Source organism: Ceratotherium simum, chromosome 34, assembly GCF_057802395.1.
Source record: "Ceratotherium simum simum isolate JZ-2026a chromosome 34, ASM5780239v1, whole genome shotgun sequence".
Taxonomy (NCBI): Eukaryota; Metazoa; Chordata; class Mammalia; order Perissodactyla; family Rhinocerotidae; genus Ceratotherium; species Ceratotherium simum.
The window spans coordinates 13,639,666-13,657,168 of record NC_141933.1 but is presented as its reverse complement, the minus strand read 5'-3'; the positions used below and the strand labels follow the sequence as shown (position 1 = coordinate 13,657,168).

Below are 17,503 nucleotides of genomic sequence, written 5' to 3'. Positions count from 1 at the left end.
GCCCCCCGCCCCCCGCCCCCCGCGTGCCCTTCCCCCACTGGCCAGGCCTCTGCGCACGCGCGATCACGCCGCCCTTTGCGGGCTGATCTCTCCCGGCTTCTCACCTTCTCACGCTACTGTTGTCGTGTTACACGTCCCACCATGCCCTTTCAATCCTCTGCGCCTTTGCACGTGTTGTGCCATCTCACTGGAATGCCACCTCCCTTTCACTCCTTCTCTCTCGTGCGCCCCCAAGCTCCTCTGAGAATCAGCTTAACCGCCATCCTCCCGGGGAAGCTCCTGGTGACCAGCACCATCCCTCGTCTCGGCCTTCCCTGCACTGTGGATCTACTGTAGGCCGAGCAGGCAAGCGTGCAGGCAGCCAACCTTTGAGAGCCGTGTAGTCAATGCTTTAATAGAGGAATATGCAAGTGCCTTGTTAACACAGAGGAACGACTAGAAGACGGGCAGAGAAGAACCTGGCTGTGGCAGGGAAAAAAGGCATTGGAGCTGTGCCTTGAAAGGTGAGTAGGAGTATGCCAGCCAAGAAGGGTGACTCAGGCAGAGACACACCTTCTCTTCTCCTCGGAACTTCTTGCTTGTATCTCAAGTACTTCCTACAGGTATTCTCCCTCTCCTCTTCAGGCTAGAAACTGGGAAGGGTTTGTCTTTCAGGGCAAAGGCCCAGCATTTCCTAGGAGTATGGCGCCCACTTGCATGGTCCCAAGGTGGTTAACCTTTGCTCAGAGCACTTTTTCCTAGTGAGCAATAATAACAATCTCACCCTTTCCTCTTAGCTGTGTGTGACATTTCAAAGCATGCTGTCGGGGTTGGATGGATGGATGGATGGATGGATGGATGGATGGATGGATGGATAGATAGATAGATAGATAGATAGATAGATAGATAGAAAGAAAGAAAGAAAGAAAGAAATAGATAGGTAGAGATTTACTTTAAGAAATTCGCTCAGGGGATTGTGGAGGCTGGCAAATCTAAAATCTTTGGGGTAAGCCAACAAGCGGGAAATTCATCTAAGAATTGATGGTGCACTCTTGAGTCCAATGTGAGCAGGGCAGCAAGCTGGAGAGTCAGGCAAGTTTTCTATGTTACAATCTTGAGAATTCTTTCTTCATCAGGAAACCCCAGTCTTTGTTCTTAAATCTGCAGATGATTGGATGAGGCACACCCCCATTATGGAGGGTAATCTGCTTTACTCAGAGTCTATTGATTTAAACGTTAATCACATTTAAAGAATACCTTCACAGCACCATCCAGAGTGGTGTTTGACTGAACAGCTGGGCACCGTAGTAGCTAGCCAGAGTGACACAGAAAATTCACCATCACACGTGCTGAAATACATCATGCACAGTTTGAACTGCCCAATCTATTAGTCTACAATTGTGTTGTTCTTCCTTTTGACCATCATTGGGTTTTTCAAGAGTCCCTTATCAAAATGCACCCTTCCATCCAAAGATTTGGGGGATGAAGCCCCCATCACCTAGCATCTTGGCATAGGTTAATGGAGAGGGGAGGGCCTGTAATAGGTCCAAAAGCAATATTTCTCCATTTTGCCTTTCACCATACTGAGTTTTTAGACTGTGAGGACTGAATCTCATTCCTCTCTCTCCATCACCCAGCCTGGCGCCTAGCCAAAAAGAAGCCATTCCCTAAATGTGTGTTCCACTGCAGTACCTTGAGTGGAGTGGCTCATCCTCTTAACGTTTGTTTTTTTTTTATTAGGATCCAGTCCAGAGCCTCCAAATTCCCCCCTGTCCTCTAATCACCATTCCAGGCTAGTGTGGACAACAATAAGTAACTACCGGTCCCTTCTGAAATCCAGTTCTTCCTGACTATAGCTTCTGAGTGTCTTGGCGGTGGGGGGGGGGGGGGGCTGGGGACGCATCGAGTGCAGAGCTATGCGAGGATAAGATGTGCAATAGTGGTTTGCGATTTAGCAAATATAAATAAATTTGAATTTCAGAGAAACAACGAATATGAACTTTGTATATTCCATGCAATATTTGGGACATGCGTATACTAAAAAATATTCGCTGTTTCTCTGAAATTCAAATTTAATTGGGAGTCCTGTATTTGATCAGGTAACCCGATCCCCCCGCCCACTCCCTCCCCGCCCCAAGAGCTGTCCTAGGGCCTTTTTATTGTTAAACCAGCTGGACCAAGCCGAAATCGAGGATTTCTTTGGCCGAGAGGGGGCCTGGCTGTGGCCATCCCCGACGAGTCCCCGCCCGCCCCGGGACCCAGCGAGCCAAATCCCGCTGCGAGCCCGGGCGCGCCGGTCCCTGTGACCCGCAGAGAAAGGTTCCAACGCCCACAGCTCCTGGAACGTGGTCAGAAACAGGAAAGAAGAGGGAGGACTAGGATGAGCAAGAAGAAAGTGAACGGCGCGCACCGCGTGGGGAGAGCATGGTCTCAGCCAGACCCCAAATCAACGAAGAGATACTGACTTTACGCTGAGCAGTTTAAAAGCAACGACATAAATCCTTTCTCGGTTTCCAGTTTCCTGCCTCACTCCCAGAGGAAAAAGTAGAAAGAGCAGTCTTTCAGTGTCCACCCCATCTACGTGCGCACAGAGTGTCAACCTGGGATTCTGTCATCGAGATGCCCAGCCTGCCAATTAAGAGGAAGGGTGCCCTAGAACTGCCCTGCCGATGACACCTAAAACCTTTGCCAAAACCCGGGATTGAACCAGGGACCTTTAGATCTTCAGTCTAACGCTCTCCCAACTGAGCTATTTCGGCTGTTTCTTGAAAAACTTTTGCTGCATAAGTATAGTGAAATAATATTTGCTCCATGGTAACAAAAAAGTTCAGTGTATGGGTTTGGCTGGAGGTAGGCATTTAGTAAATATTACAAAAGTGATGAGGCAAGGCCTCTGTTTATAAGCTAAAAGTGGTAAATAATTTAATTTTTCTCAGTTGTTTTTTAACTGCCCTGAAATTTGCTTTCCCTATTTAAAAATAAATCATGGACTTTTTTGATGTCCGTTACATAGACCTATTTCATTCTTTTTGACCCATGCACAGTATTGGATTGTATGGATGTAACACAATCCATTTAATCAAATTCTTAATCATGGACATTTTAATTTTTTTTTCTAGTTTTCATTATTGAAAACAGTACTGCAATGACTATCCTTTTGTATTTGTTTTTCTTGTGAGAAGACAGATTTGGCAAGCTCAAAAGATATGAACATTTTGAATTTTTTAGATATTGTCAAATTGGACTCAAGAAATGTGTGCCAGAGGACAAGAAGGCCGTTTGTAAAGGTTTCAAATGTGGATTTTCAATGTTACTTCCAAATGAGGTATACACAGAGTCATTGTATCTGTATGGTAAAAGCGTTGATTTGCTAAACCTAAATATTTAAAATATACCTCAATTTTTGTAATCCCATCTTGGCATTTTTAAATTTTTAAAAATTAAAGTTGTTTTAATTTTAAATTTCTACTTTGGACATTGTCAAAAAGTCGAGTTGGCTCAGACTTCTCTCAAACTATGGGAAGCAAGCTGTGGTTTAATAATATCCTCTAATATGCTGATTTTATTCCACCTCCACTCCCATTTCGTGATTTTGCATCCCTTGCATTCATGAATATATCATTGCACGACCCATGGCCCTAATTGAATCAGAATCTCTGCAGATGGTGCTCAGGAGTACATATTTTTTAAGTTGACCAGCTGATTTTAATGTGCAGCCTCTCTCAGCATCCCATTCCTCAGCTTTCACAAAAATGTGGCTATCACATCTAGACCCATTTTTTAAATTGCTCAATCTCTTCACAGGCACCTCCAAATCAGAACGTCCAAAAATGAACCTATCGTTCCCGCTAAACTTGTTTATCTTACTACCACCTTCCATCTAAGTTTCCCAAGCCAGAAAAATACAAATTCCTTCCTCTCCCTCTACTCCCTACCTATAATCGGACTCAAGAGCTGTTCTTTCAACTTCAATATTTCTGGAATCCCTTCTCTTCATTCTCACATCTTCTCCAACCTCTTAATTGGTCTCCTTATCTATAAATCATTTTCCACACTGGAACCTATCGTCCTGCTTAAAAATCTGTCACTGGCTCCCTAGTTGAAAACAAAAACCACAGCTTCCGCGTATGTTATATGAAGACTCCCATAACTTGGGGGGCTTCTCTCTCTCCAGCACCATGTCCGTGCTCTCTCCTTGACCCTTAACTCTAGCCATTCGTCCAGCTATCCAAACTCAGGGTACTTTCCTTGACTTTGCTCTTCATCTTTGCCTATGCACCACTTTTTGCATTACCCTTCCCCTAACCCATTTAACTTGCAACTTGCAGCTCAGACACATTCTCCTAGTTCTAGAAGGCTTCTCTGACATGTCTCTGTCCCCTCCCTCCCCACTCCCTACAGGCTAGCTGCCACTCTATAGTGCTTTCACAGCACTTATCAAACTAGATCGTAAGGTATTGCCTGTTTATCTGAGCTCTTTCTTGCCATCTGTATCCCTAATGTATGTTACATAGCGGGCTGGAGTAAATGTTGAATGAATGAAGACATTCCTAGCCGTATCTCAGGGCCAATTGGTTCTTTACTAACTTCTAAAATTGCCTGGTCAAACTCAGAAGATGTGACCTCTGCAAGGCTATTTATGGAAGATTCTGAGCTCTTTAGTTCTTGCCTTTAAATTATGCCTCATCTGACCACCCTGCCTCCTTCCCCGGAGGGATCAATGTGAACCAAAAAAGGAGCACTTTACCTGAATAGATAGTAGAGAGGAAAGCCTGAGAAGGTATAACCACAGATTATTTCATGAGCTTTGGAAGGGAAAGCCATGAAAAGATAGGAAAGCCTCCCACAGGGCAGGTCAGAGTACGAGGCAAAAGCTTTATAACTTTTTGATAACCATCTGAGAGTTTCACAAGGTACGTATACGCCTTGTAGTTAATAAATTCCAAAGATTTTTCTATGCCTTCTTTTAGATACTATAGGTTGATTTTCACTTATCTTGCTGAAAGTAGAGATCCTCGAAATGTACAGGTTTAACATTTTTGTCAGACTTCAGAGGTCCCTGACAGGTGTAATAATTTATAATTGTGCTGAGTCATAATTTTGAATCATCCGTGAGCGTGGTAGACGCCTCAGGATCCACATCCTAACCCATCATGTCACAGTAGCCCATTAAAGGACTAAAGAAGGGATTAGAATGTTTCAGGTACATTGACTGTCCCTAATGGAGGAACTTATATACCACAGTGATATTCAAGGTTGCAGGATGCAGCTCTCACAGATGTCAAGGGTCTACTGCCATGGTTTTTAGCTTGCTAGAAAAAACCTTTGCTGAAATGTCAAGTTCAGCAATGGTAATCAGGCAAATGACTTGAACAGATAAGAGGCCTTCTCAAGAACCATACTAGAAAAATAATACTGACAACATAGCTAATTTTGTGGACATGAGAGCCTTGAGAAATCAAGGAGCCTGGGGGCTGAACTTCAAGGATGCTCCTTCCTTCAGGTGGACTCCCAAAATGGTACTCTCCACATTAATAAGCCTTTGGAAATAGAAATGTGCATTTCAGCATGTGATATAATCCAGGAAGAAATGATTTAATTATCAGCTGCCTTCCAACCCAGTTTCTCCCAGAACACAAGGTTGTAGGTCACAAACTCTGGGGTTAAACAAACCCAGCTTTGAATTCCAACACTGTGACTAACCAATCAGCTATGCAACTTCAAGTGAATGTACTTAAATTAGGCTATTTTTGAGAGCCTTTTTTCATCTTCAAAATGGCGGCTGTAACATTTTCCTCTTAAGTGTAAGCCAGACAATGTTCAGAGTTCCTATCTCAGTTCCCTGGACCCTGGAGCAGATGCTCAGTAAGTGTGCAGGCCCTCCCACAGGGCAGGAATTGTGCTCGCTCTGAGGCCCCCTAGGTTACTTTGCCCATCTCCTCGCCTCCCTGAACTTTACAGAGAAAACCTCAACAAGCATTTTCACTGTCGACACTTTTCTCCAAGGGCTTCAAATCAATACTCGTTATGTTTCAAAATACAGAATTTGAATTCCTACATGAAGCAGCTAAGAATCTGAGAATCTAAATGGACAAAAGAAATTAAATTCAAGAATACTTTTACTGTTTGAGTTGAAACAGGTCCAGTATCAAAAACACTAGAAACGATTCCCCTATACCAAAGTGGGACATTGACGACTACATTACGTTGAAGCAGTAGGAGCTATTAAAAATGCTCTTCTGCTCACGGGCCCTCCAGAATGTTGCTGAACAGCTGAAACATCTGGAAATCCGTGCCCAGTTTTTCTTTCAATTTCTCATGAAGATCAGGCTCCCACACTCCCAAGAAGCACAAATCACCCTGGCACCAGTTCTCCACCCTCTCCCCACCACCACTTCCCACCTGGTAAGAGTAGAAATGAATCAGACAAACAATATGACTTTTTAAAAATTATTTAATTTAGTAGTTTTCTTGGAAAAAAAACAATAAGGCAAAAAAACCGAAAATATATATAGTTTTGTTTTGTTTTCATGTGACTTTATTTCACCTGAAGGACTCAAAGCTTCTTCCATTAGCAGGAATCTGACTGGGGATCAGGCTGGAAATGTAGTGCAGATGGTGGAGGAAGAAAAGGGGGATAAAGCAGGGAAGTTCAGTTTAGTTGGGGAATTCCCACCCTGTCCAGAGCCCCTGACTACGTCAGCGCTTTTACAGGCCTCCTTGAAAGAAGCCCAGCATGACCCCTTGCTTATGTCGGGAATCAGGTCCTTAGGAGGAAATTCCCCAGTAGTTTCCCCTCTCAAGTTCATCACAGCCAGGATGGGTGGGATGGTGGGGAAGGAATGAGAGTACTAATTTACCCAGTATAAACCCAACATAAACCCAGCTTCCCCGGAGGGCTGGCTTCCTCTGGAATGCTATTTCCCCCCAGGACCCACCCTGGCTGAGGCTCTGCAGTTAAGGAACAGAAACAAAAAACACTAACAGAAAGCATACAAGGAAGGCACCTCAATTTGTGATCCTCAACCAAGGGTGGGTTGCACAGGGGTCAGATTTCTGAACAAGACAACTAAAACAAATAAAGAACACAAAATGAAGGAAGCCAGGGCCCCAGGGGAGCAGTCCTTTCGCCCCCCTCTTCCCCCGTGATGGTGCCTGCAGCCCCGTCTCCTGGAAAGAAGGTTCTTTTGGGAATCAGCTGTGTGTGCTATGATTTGGACAGAGGCAGAATTAAACTGGAAATTACCCTCCTGACTTTCTACCCATACTTTTCCTAATAAAAGAAGGGAAAAAGGCAGGAAAGAGGTTGAGATTTCATTTTCAAGACTCAGATAATTAGGAGAGCAGAGTCTAGACAGCAGTGGCATCCCATGATACAAACCATGGATAGAATCCCTGTTCAGTAAGTGCCGGACACGATCCTGCTCAGGTTTTGAATCTGTCTGCCCCTAACAGATGGAAAGCAGAGGAGGCTCCAATCCACATCAGTGTGTCCAAGAGAGTCCCAGGGAGACAAGTGATATCAAAAAATGAGATTCTTAATGGGAAGAAGGAAAATCGAACAAAAAAATTAGATTTTTCTCTACATATATATAATATACAGATATGTAACACATTATTCCAGAGGTGGCTCCAGTCCATGGGGCTTGAGAGATGGTGAACTTTTATTCTAGACTAACTCCTTCTCTCAAATGCTGAATCAGAATGGGACAGGTAATGTTTTGCTCCATACTGGGGCACAGACTCAAATTGGTATTGTGCCAAGAGAGAGAAGAGAAGCTAGAAAGGCAATGAAGGATGGGGTGAGGAGGAACTGGCAAAGCAAAAATGGCTAGCAGTCTTTTTCCATCCTGCCTTGTGTTCTCAGAAGTTCTCCGCCTGAGGAAGTCCATGAAACCCCTTTGTGAGGATCATGAAACCCTCCTACCAACCACCGAAGTGGCCTCCAGTTGCTGTCAAAGAAGATGGAGAAGAGCAGAAGGGTGTTTTACACAAGTGAATATCAACTTCCAAGGATGTAACTCTGAAAATTCCAACTTTACAGAACGATCCCTCTCACACGTGTCCCAACACCTCAACTATCTATGCATGGATGCTCCATTAAATTGACCCCAGTGGTGAACACGTTCATAATGTCAGGCCATGTCACTGCAATCATTCATGATGCCTCCGTTGGTAGGATTTCGTGTTTCTTTTTAAAGGAATTTCTAAAATCAGCTCTTGCTGTGAACAGCACCAAAATGCCCCTGAATCATAATCTGAACGTAGATCTTGGCTGAGCAGGATACTACAAGGGGAGGGTGAATGACACCATCTTAAATGAGGGCAGAGGGAGAAGGAAGAGCCAAGAATACCTGACTTTGCAGAAGTGAAATAACACTAACTTGCAGCCACTAAACCCCTCCCTTACAAACATAGGTATCTAGTATGTCTTCAGTTTCAATCGGCTAAGGCAACCAGCCAATCACCACCACTGGTGTCTGCTTCTGGTGACTGATTGGGAAAAATGATTGGTTAAGACAGACAAACTTGAGGAAAGCACTCGGTCAGAGAGCCACGACTGCCAGCTTCCCGCACATCCTCTGTCCTCTTCTCCTGTGGGTCCTCCTCCTTTTCATTACTGCCACTTCAGAAAATGTCCGGGCATGAGTTCCAGTCCTGTTTCTCTTTACACTCCCAGTATCCTCCCCTATAAATATGGGTTAACTCCTTGGTAACAGGGTCCTTCTTCCGCTCAAACCACAGTGCCTTGTAGGGATCATAGGGCGTGCCTAAAAGGGAAAGAGGGTACAGAAAACCGGAATTAGAGCCGAAAACACATGGGCATTCTCCACGCATCAAGAAATAGAGTCGAGGGCAGGTTTGTTACCATCCTCTGTGGCTTTCATAGCTTCCGCTTCTCTCTTCTTTCTGGAAAGTCTTTGTTTCTCCTCCAGGCGCTGCTTCTCAGCATTTGCTTCATCCCAGCGCCCATTTTCCATCAGTCTCTGGTCGGGCCGTAACCGGCTGTCCGTGGGGGCAGTGCCAGCTTCCCAGGCATTGAGCGTTAGAGCAAGCTCTGAGAAGTAGTACATGTTTTCTGCATTCTTCCTAAAAGTAAAGGATAAGAAAGAGAAAGGGTAATGCCAGAGGCCAGACCCTAGCTGGTTAAACAGCAACAGCTAAGTACACTGCCAAAAGACTACGTCACCAAGGCTGTCCTACAAATGCAAAGACTTAGGACCTTGTCAGCTTCCTCTAATTAAGAGACCCAAACTGGACCATTTCCCATCCTCTCCCCAGCATCACTCAATTCCATAGTTTTCTGGGCTTGTGTTGTGCTCAGCTGAAATTAGGAAGAAATTTCTTAGGAAGAATGAAACATTCTACTAAATGAAAACTCCTTACTCCCGTTTCCTTTGCTTTCTTTTTTAAAGATTTTTTTTTTTTTTTTTTTTTTTTATTTATTTATTTTTCCCCCAAAGCCCCAGCAGATAGTTGTCTGTCATAGCTGCACATCCTTCTAGTTGCTGTATGTGGGACGCGGCCCCAGCATGGCCAAAGGAGCGGTGCGTCAGTGCGCACCCGGGATCCGAACCCGGGCCGCCGGCAGCACAGTGCGCGCACTTAACCGCCAAGCCACGGGGCCGGCCCTCCTTTGCTTTCTTTTTAACCTCTTCCCGGGATAATCTTAGTTATTACTACAGACTGAACACATGAGATGATGACAGGAGACAAATGGCCTCTGTCTTAATTTACTTCCAAAGTCTTGTACATTATCTCAGGGACCTTTATACTGCCGCTGGGCCTTTAGGCTAAACGTTAACAGGTGGTAGGCATCTTTCTCCTCTAGCCGCTTCTGAATAGTTTTGCTCCAAATTATAGAAAAATATCTGTCTGAATCACAATCCAAAGGTCCTTTGGAAAGCATTAAATATTTTTTGGCAGATGTGGTTTGATTAGTTTGAACTTTCTTGGGACAGGGTACGCTACAACTCCAGCCATACCGTGACAACCTGCTGGTAATCTCTCCAAAGGTTCTGATCTCCCTTGCTCAAATCCCTCACTTGATTAAGTGGGAAGGCAGGCCGAATTGCTGTCAGTCCTGCCCTGAGGCTAACGTCACAGTAGCATCTGGGCAGCATGCATGCTGATACTCACGGTAAAGGATTCCTTTTCCACAGCGTGACCCTGCTTTCCTCTGCTTCGTGGCCTCTCTGTCGAGCATCACCCCCATTTTCCCCAATGACTGGATGTACTTTGAAACAATCCATTTTCTCATCCCACGTCCCCAGAAGGGCAAAGTGAACTTTTCCTGATGGATCTGTCACCTCCCCTGTCACCTACAAGGATGGAGAGCAGGGCTTTGGAGTTCAGCATTTGCTGTGGTTTAGCTTACCTGACTGTTCTGGAAACCAAAGTCCTAGGGTTAATACTGGGTAAATCCTCTTATGACAAATACCATGGAGTCATCCAAATTATTTTGTTGTATTTTCCTGAGCTGCTTAAAATAACTGAGCCATGAGTTGGAGGCTTCATTATCATTTTGTTGTATAGGGATTTTTTGCACTGATAGTATGTAGGAAAAGGATCTGACTGGTATTCTCTTCTCTCTAGAAATCAGAGAGAACCACCAACAGATTTAAATCCCCAACTATTCTTCACTCTTCCATCGAAACTCACGGCACAATTCCACTGTGGTGGTAACACACAACTCTCGCTCAAACTTCACAGGGGTCCAACTGCCCAGGCCTTCTTCCTGAAATCCTTTATTAGTCCTTCCCATGTGTTTCTCATTCCTTTCCTACTTGTTGTCTTTTCCAGAAAAGAGAAGAATTTGGTTGAGTAATGCAATCTAGTCCGTTTTCTTGTTGACTTTGTCCTTTACCTCTCCTATTTTCGAATCACCATGTTTAGGAGATACAGATATCTCTCTATCTATACCAGCCCCAAAGAAGTAGGCTTTCTAAGGGATACACACTAAAGGAACAAAATTTAAATTCCAACCTCTCTTACCTTTCTTGCTACATCCCGAGAGAAGTAGCTATAAGGAACAAATTTAAGATTGCACTTGTCTCCTGTCTTGTGATTCACAATGTCAATTTCACCAGACTATCAAATAAAAGAATCAGGGATTAGTTTTATTAAGACCGGATGACTGGAATATATTCCAAACCTCCATGCCTCATAATTCTTTACTTTTCAATCTTACATTCTAGCACTTCCTTGCTTAAGATTCAGGTCTTAGCCAACCTGAAGATGCCGTGGAATCCCCTCATAACCTTGGATTCTAGGGTGGGATCAAGACCAAATGACCTTTTGTTTTTTTTGAATTATGTGTCACATGCTAAGTGGCATGAATTGACCTTCAGCACATATAGTGATATTCACATGATAACTCACCTTTCCAAACCCATCCCTCACTAGTACTCTTCATGACAATTCTGTGCTTAAATCAAAGTACTCTACTCACAATTTCAAAGTTACATACAGCAGGCCTTTCCACACTTGATTAATTTCATTTTCTCCTCCTTTCTATCTTCCAAATCCCAAACTAGCTTAATTCCCACATCTATAGCCTCTCTCGACTGCTCAGACAGTATTCCCTGTCTTTTCTGAATTTACTGCAACCATTGTCTTAAAAGCAAATTGACAATTAATTAGATATTATCTTAGTACATCTCTTACACTAGTGAATTTTGTTAAATAATTTTCAACCTACACATATCTGTCCTCTATCTTCAATAATAAAAGAACTCTTTGAAGGACAACATCTCATCTGACTTTGTATCCCCAGGACCCAGCACTCTGCCTGGCAATAACTGTTTGATGAATAATGAAGGGATGAAGAATGGGAGCCATGTTTATTATTTTTTTGGTATCCTTTATAGTGCCTAACACAGTCCTAGTAGTCACTGAATGCATGTTATAACTTGGTCATTTGTAAATAATAATTTGTGGTATAGAAACTCAGGGAGGTTGGGGGTGGGGCTACTGAGAAAAATTCCTTAGGAGAAACTAACAAACCAATAACAACAGTCTGTAGCCAGTTCATATGTCCTAAATACTGCACGATGGACCTCAGGAGGGGTTCTTCTGAACTTCAGAAGCCCTTTGGGCACCTTTGCTCACCTGATCTATCCACAACTTGCCCACGATAATGTTGTGCACTGTTGTGGTAACTTTCTTCCAAGTGTAGTGGTGCCCAGTTGCATGGAAAATACAGTGGATGCTACCTGGAAGCAGAGAGAAATGCACAAATTGGGCCAAATATTAGAAAACTAGCACCATGCCAGTAAGAAATATCAATGGGTTGATTTTCTGCTATCAATATTTCCTACATTTAAAAAGAAAACAATAAATCAAAAGGATTTATAACCTTCTTAAATATTGGAAGTGAAAGCAATGATTGAATTTTTTTCACTTGATTTTTAAATTTGTAAATACTATATAACTAAATGATGACAAATGCTAACAACCCACACAGCTTAGCTAGGAAAGCAAAATTCTGCAATTATAGAAATAAAAATGAAAGCAAATACCCCAATGTTTTTACTAACTGTGCCTGCCATACCAGCTGCAAAATTTACAGACAGGTCAAATCTGCCCCAACATGAGAAAGTAAAATTGCATTGTAGAAAGGAGCACACACTGGCAGTCAGTACTGGGGGCCAGGCCCTGTTGTTAGTAACTAGCTGTGTGACTTTAAGCAAACCACCTATCTAAGAGCCTTAATAGTAAAAAAGGAGTAGTGGATAGAGCAGAGGCTTTGGAATCAGACAGAACTGGATTCAGTCCTGGCTCCACCACTCATTAGATGTGTGACTTGTGTTATATAATAAGAATTTGTCTGCTCTTTGTCTATGGTTCCTGGGGGGACATCTTTAAATCCCTGAAATTTCCCAAGTGATAGTGTGTGTTTGTTTACTTTTTTGTCTGCTTAAGAAAAGAATGCAAGCTAAATGAGGGCAAAGTGGCTGTTTTACCACCATTGTACCCACAGCACCTAGAATCGTTTCTGGCATATAGTGGGCAGTCAGATATCTGTTGATAGCTCAGATGCAGGCACTATTATCCCCTATTGCTGCTGTAACCAATTACCACAAACTTTGTGGCTTAAAACAATACAATTTATTCTCTTACAGTTCTGGAGTCAGAAGTCAAAAATCAGGGTGTCAGAAGGGCTGTGTTCCTTCTGAAGGCTCCAGGGCAGAATCCATTTTCTTGTCTTTTCTAGCTACTAGAGGCCACCTGCATTCTTTGGCTTGTGGTCCCCTTCCTAGCATCACTTATACCTCTTGCTTCTGTTGCCAATGACTCTGATCCTCCAGCCTCCCTCTTATAAAAAACCCTTGAGATTATATTGGGCCCAGAGAATAATCCAGGATTATCTCCCCATCTTGAGATCCTTAACTTAACCACACCTGTGAAGTTCCTTTCACTATGTAAAGTGACATTCACAGGTTCCAGGGATTAGGATGTGGATATATTTTGGGGAATGGGGGCATTATTCAGCCTACCATACCCCCATTTTACCAATGAAGACTCTGAGCTCAGAGAAATCAAGTAATTTGCCCAGTGCCAGAGCTGAAATTCAAAATAAAATCAGAATATCTGTACAGCCCAATACCGTAACCCTATATCCCATCCTGACGATGTACCTGTTGTTCTGCACAGCATCCCTTCCAGCTCACAGGGACAGTGGAAAAACAACACCCTGTGACTATCCTCTTTTATACAGTATTTGTGTCTTGAAAACTTGACAATACAATAAAGAGCTAAACACTGAGCTGTTTAAAATGTACGAAGGGGAAGATAGCCACTTCCAGAATGGTGGAGTAAGGACTTCCATATATCCACTTCTCAATAAAATCAATAAGAACACACTAGCAAAAATTATCAGAATCAACTTTTTCAGAACTCTGGAAATTAACCAAAAGCTTACAATAATCCAAGGAGCATTTATTCAAGAAAAAATGGCTCAATCCTATCCCCCTCTCCCCAGCTCGGCAGCAGCCTCACAACAAGGTAGCGGTGAAAACCAGCAAGCAACCTAGCCAACACTGGAGGGAGCAGAACAGTATGAAGCTCACCAAAAGCCTCATCTCCAAAGAATGGTCATTATCTGACCTATCTGGTGCTCCTTATAAACTCCCACTCACAGGACCTGACTCAACACCTGCTCACATCAAACGGCCTTTGCCACCCTGGGGTGACCATCAAAACAATCAGTGACAATTGTTTAACACAGAAGCTGCCTGAGGTGGTGAGAACAGTGGGAGCAACTGAAGAAATAAAGGCCCCAAATCCTCCAAATCTGATGAAAAACATTAACCTACACATCCAAGAAGCTCAACGAACTAGGATATACTCAAAGAGCAGCACACGGAAACCCATCATAATCAAACTATTGAAAGACAAACACAGAGAGAAGCTTGAAAGCAGTAAGAGAGAAGTGAGGCATCATATATAAGTGATCCTCAATAAGGTTATCAGAAACCATGGAGGCCAGAAGGCAGTGGCATGACATATTCAAAATGCTGAAAAAGAGTGTCATATCAAGAATTCTATAGGCAGTAACACTATCCTTTATAAACAAAGGAGGGCTGGCCCCATGGCTTAGCGGTTAAGTGCGTGTGCTCCGCTGCTGGCGGCCCGGGTTCAGATCCGGGTGCGCACCGACGCACCGCTTCTCCAGCCATACTGGGGCTGCGTCCCACATACAGCAACTAGAAGGATGTGCAGCTATGACATACAACTATCTACTGGGGCTTTGGGGGAAAAATAAATAAATAAAATTAAAAAAAAAAAAAAGAACAGTATAAACAAAGGAGAACTTAAGACATTCCCAGATAAACAAAAACTGAAAGAATTCGTAGCTAGCAGATCTGCCCTTCGAGAAATAATAAAGGAAGTCCTTCAGGCTGAAATGAAAGGACGCTAGACAGTAACTTAAATCTACACTAAGAAATAAGGAGACCGGTAAAGGTAACTTCAATTAAGCTACATAAAAGACAGTATAAATGTATTTTTTGCTTGCAACTCTTTTTTTCTCCTATACGATTTAAAAGACAACTGCATGGGCCGGCTCCGTGGCTTAGCGGTTAAGTGCGCGCGCTCTGATGCTGGCGGCCCGGGTTCGGATCCCGGGCACGCCCCGAGGCACCACTTCTCCGTCCAACGCGAGACCGAGTCCCACGTACAGCAACTAGAAGGATGTGAACCTATGACATACAACTATCTACTGGGGCTTTGGGGGGAAAAAAATGAATAAATAAAATCTTAAAAAAAAAAAAATAAAATAAAATAAAAGACAACTGCATAAAGCAAGTTATAAAACTATGTTGATGAGATTATAATGTATAAAAATACAATTTGTATGAAAATAAAAGCACAAAGGAGGGAAAGGTAATGGATCTGATAGTGCATAGTTTTTGTATACTATTAAGTTGGTATTAATCTGAACTAGATTATTAGAAGATGTTAAGTATAATAGCCAGGGTAACCACACAAAAATACTTTTAAAAAATATAGTAAAAGAAATAACAAGGGGGCCGGCCCTGTGGCTTAGCGGTTAAGTGCACACGCTCCGTTGCTGGCGGCCCGGGTTCGGATCCCGGGTGCACAGCGACGCACTGCTTCTCCGGCCATGCTGAGGCCGCGTCCCACATACAGCAACTAGAAGGATGTGCAGCTATGACATACAACTATCTACTGGGGATTTGGGGGAAAAAATAAATGAATAAATAAAATTATAAAAAAAAAAAAAGAAATAACAAGGGAATTAAAATGGTAAACTAGAAAAATACCTATTTAACACAAAAGAAGGAACTAATGGAGGAATAGAGGAACAAAAAAGATATAAGGCGTACAGAAAACAAATACCAAAATGGCAGATACAAATCCTACCTAATCGGTAAATTATAATAAATATAAATGGATTAATAACTCTAAGCAAAAAGTGGAAACTAGAAGAATGGATAAAATATATAAGGGGAATGTTTTGACTAAAGTGCCCTTTGGGGCAAATTCAAGGTCCACGGAGCCCAGCAGTGTCATTGACACAGAGATCGACAGGCTGAATGGTTGTTTCATTCATGTTTTCAAATTGTGATTCTTCTGGAGTTAGAAACCTCTAAAACTATAAAATAATACTCTTATTTAAATGTATCTCTTTGGGGCCAGCCCAGTGGCACAAGCGGTTAAGTGCGTGTGCTCCGCTGCAGCGGCCCAGGGTTCCCTGGTTCAGATCCTGGGGGCGCACCGACGCACTGCTTGGCAAGCCATGCTGTGGTGGCGTCCCATATAAAGTGGAGGAAGATGGGCATGGATGTTAGCTGAGGGCCGATCTTCCTCACAAAAAAAATAAATAAATAAAAAATAAAAATAAATGTATCTCTTTAAACTTGAAGGCTAACACCTAGTTCCAATACTCTGGAACTTGATGAGTAAATTCACCTTCATCCTCTACCATAGTTTTCATCATTTTGCAAACTTCAATTATAATTCCTGGAAGCATTCTTCTTTCCAGATTGCAAGAATTCTAACATTTTTAGTGTATTTTACAGGGAGACTCAGACTTCCTGCCACCACCTCAAAAAACCACCTATCTGCCTACTCATTCACAACCTTGTCCATATGTCTTTTTTCAGTAACATCTATTGGCTTAACAATTTACCCTCTGAGAGCTGAGTGCCACTGCAAATGTGAAAATTTCACTGCACGATTCTTCGTTCAAGTCATTGATCCAAAAATATTAAATACAGCCATCCCAGGGCCAATGTCTGAAAATCTCACTCTTTATACTTCTATATTCCATTTCCTGTCACTATGTCAACTCTGTTCAATCTCCATATGAAGGCTGGGATCTTTGTTTTGTTCACTTACATTTCCCAAGCACCCAGAACCATGCCTGGTCCATGGCAGGTACTCAGTATCTAACAGATGGAGGGACTTAACAGAACACATCCTGCTCATCCGAATCCTAGATAACCATAGGAATGGAATCCTATCAAAGATATTTTTAACTCCAAAAAATTAGATCCACCACTTATATCATGTTCATATGGTTATTTACCCCTCAAAGAATTCTAGATGTAGATATAAAATTCTACATAGATATAGAATTCTATAATTCTAGTCAAACTATAGAGAAAATGTACAGCACATCATTGGTAAGTTAGGTATGTTGCTGTTTTTTAAATGTATACAAGCTTCCTTAGAATTAAATATAATCCATCCTTTAGAGATCCTCAGGGGGCCTCTGAAACTCTTCTCCATGGGTGAAAGTCATCCTACGGTATGACCACTGACATCAACTTCTGTAGGTTAGGTGTGGACATCCCAGGCATTCACTACTCAACATAATACTTCTGAAATTATTCGCTTCAAAGACAATTAAGCAATTAGAACCTTTTTAAAGGTCCTCAGTAAAGATCAAGACCAAAATCAGTCTCCTTTTCATCTAAGCGCCTTCTGCATATGAACCATGAAGTGATAGAGCTAACACTCCAGTTTCTTTTCTTTTAATACATTACAAACATTC

The 17,503-nt window shown here is 42.6% G+C and overlaps 1 protein-coding gene, 1 long non-coding RNA gene and 1 other non-coding gene across 4 annotated transcripts in view; 1 reads left to right on the top strand and 2 right to left on the bottom strand.

Annotated features, from left to right (window-relative positions):
- Positions 1-97: 97 nt before the first annotated feature.
- On the top strand, positions 98-2,661 carry LOC147912575 (uncharacterized). Its single transcript, XR_015549788.1, has 2 exons — positions 98-503; positions 2,151-2,661. It is a non-coding gene; the product is annotated as an uncharacterized LOC147912575 (long non-coding RNA).
- Positions 2,662-2,665: 4 nt separating this feature from the next.
- Positions 2,666-2,738, bottom strand: TRNAF-GAA (transfer RNA phenylalanine (anticodon GAA)). The gene has a single exon. It is a non-coding gene; the product is annotated as a tRNA-Phe (tRNA).
- Positions 2,739-6,415: 3,677 nt separating this feature from the next.
- Positions 6,416-17,503, bottom strand: part of OSBP (oxysterol binding protein) — a 31,982-nt gene continuing 20,894 nt past the window's right edge. The window contains exons 10-14 of one of the 2 annotated variants that reach the window (XM_087422869.1): positions 12,091-12,194; positions 10,975-11,070; positions 10,120-10,301; positions 8,849-9,069; positions 6,416-8,750 (exon numbers count right to left, since the gene is read on the bottom strand). In XM_087422869.1, coding sequence (XP_087278995.1) covers positions 8,608-8,750; positions 8,849-9,069; positions 10,120-10,301; positions 10,975-11,070; positions 12,091-12,194 — 746 coding nt within the window. In that variant the 3' untranslated portion in view covers positions 6,416-8,607. The remainder of the gene's footprint in view (positions 8,751-8,848; positions 9,070-10,119; positions 10,302-10,974; positions 11,071-12,090; positions 12,195-17,503) is intronic. The other variant, XM_087422870.1, reaches the window with a different exon arrangement.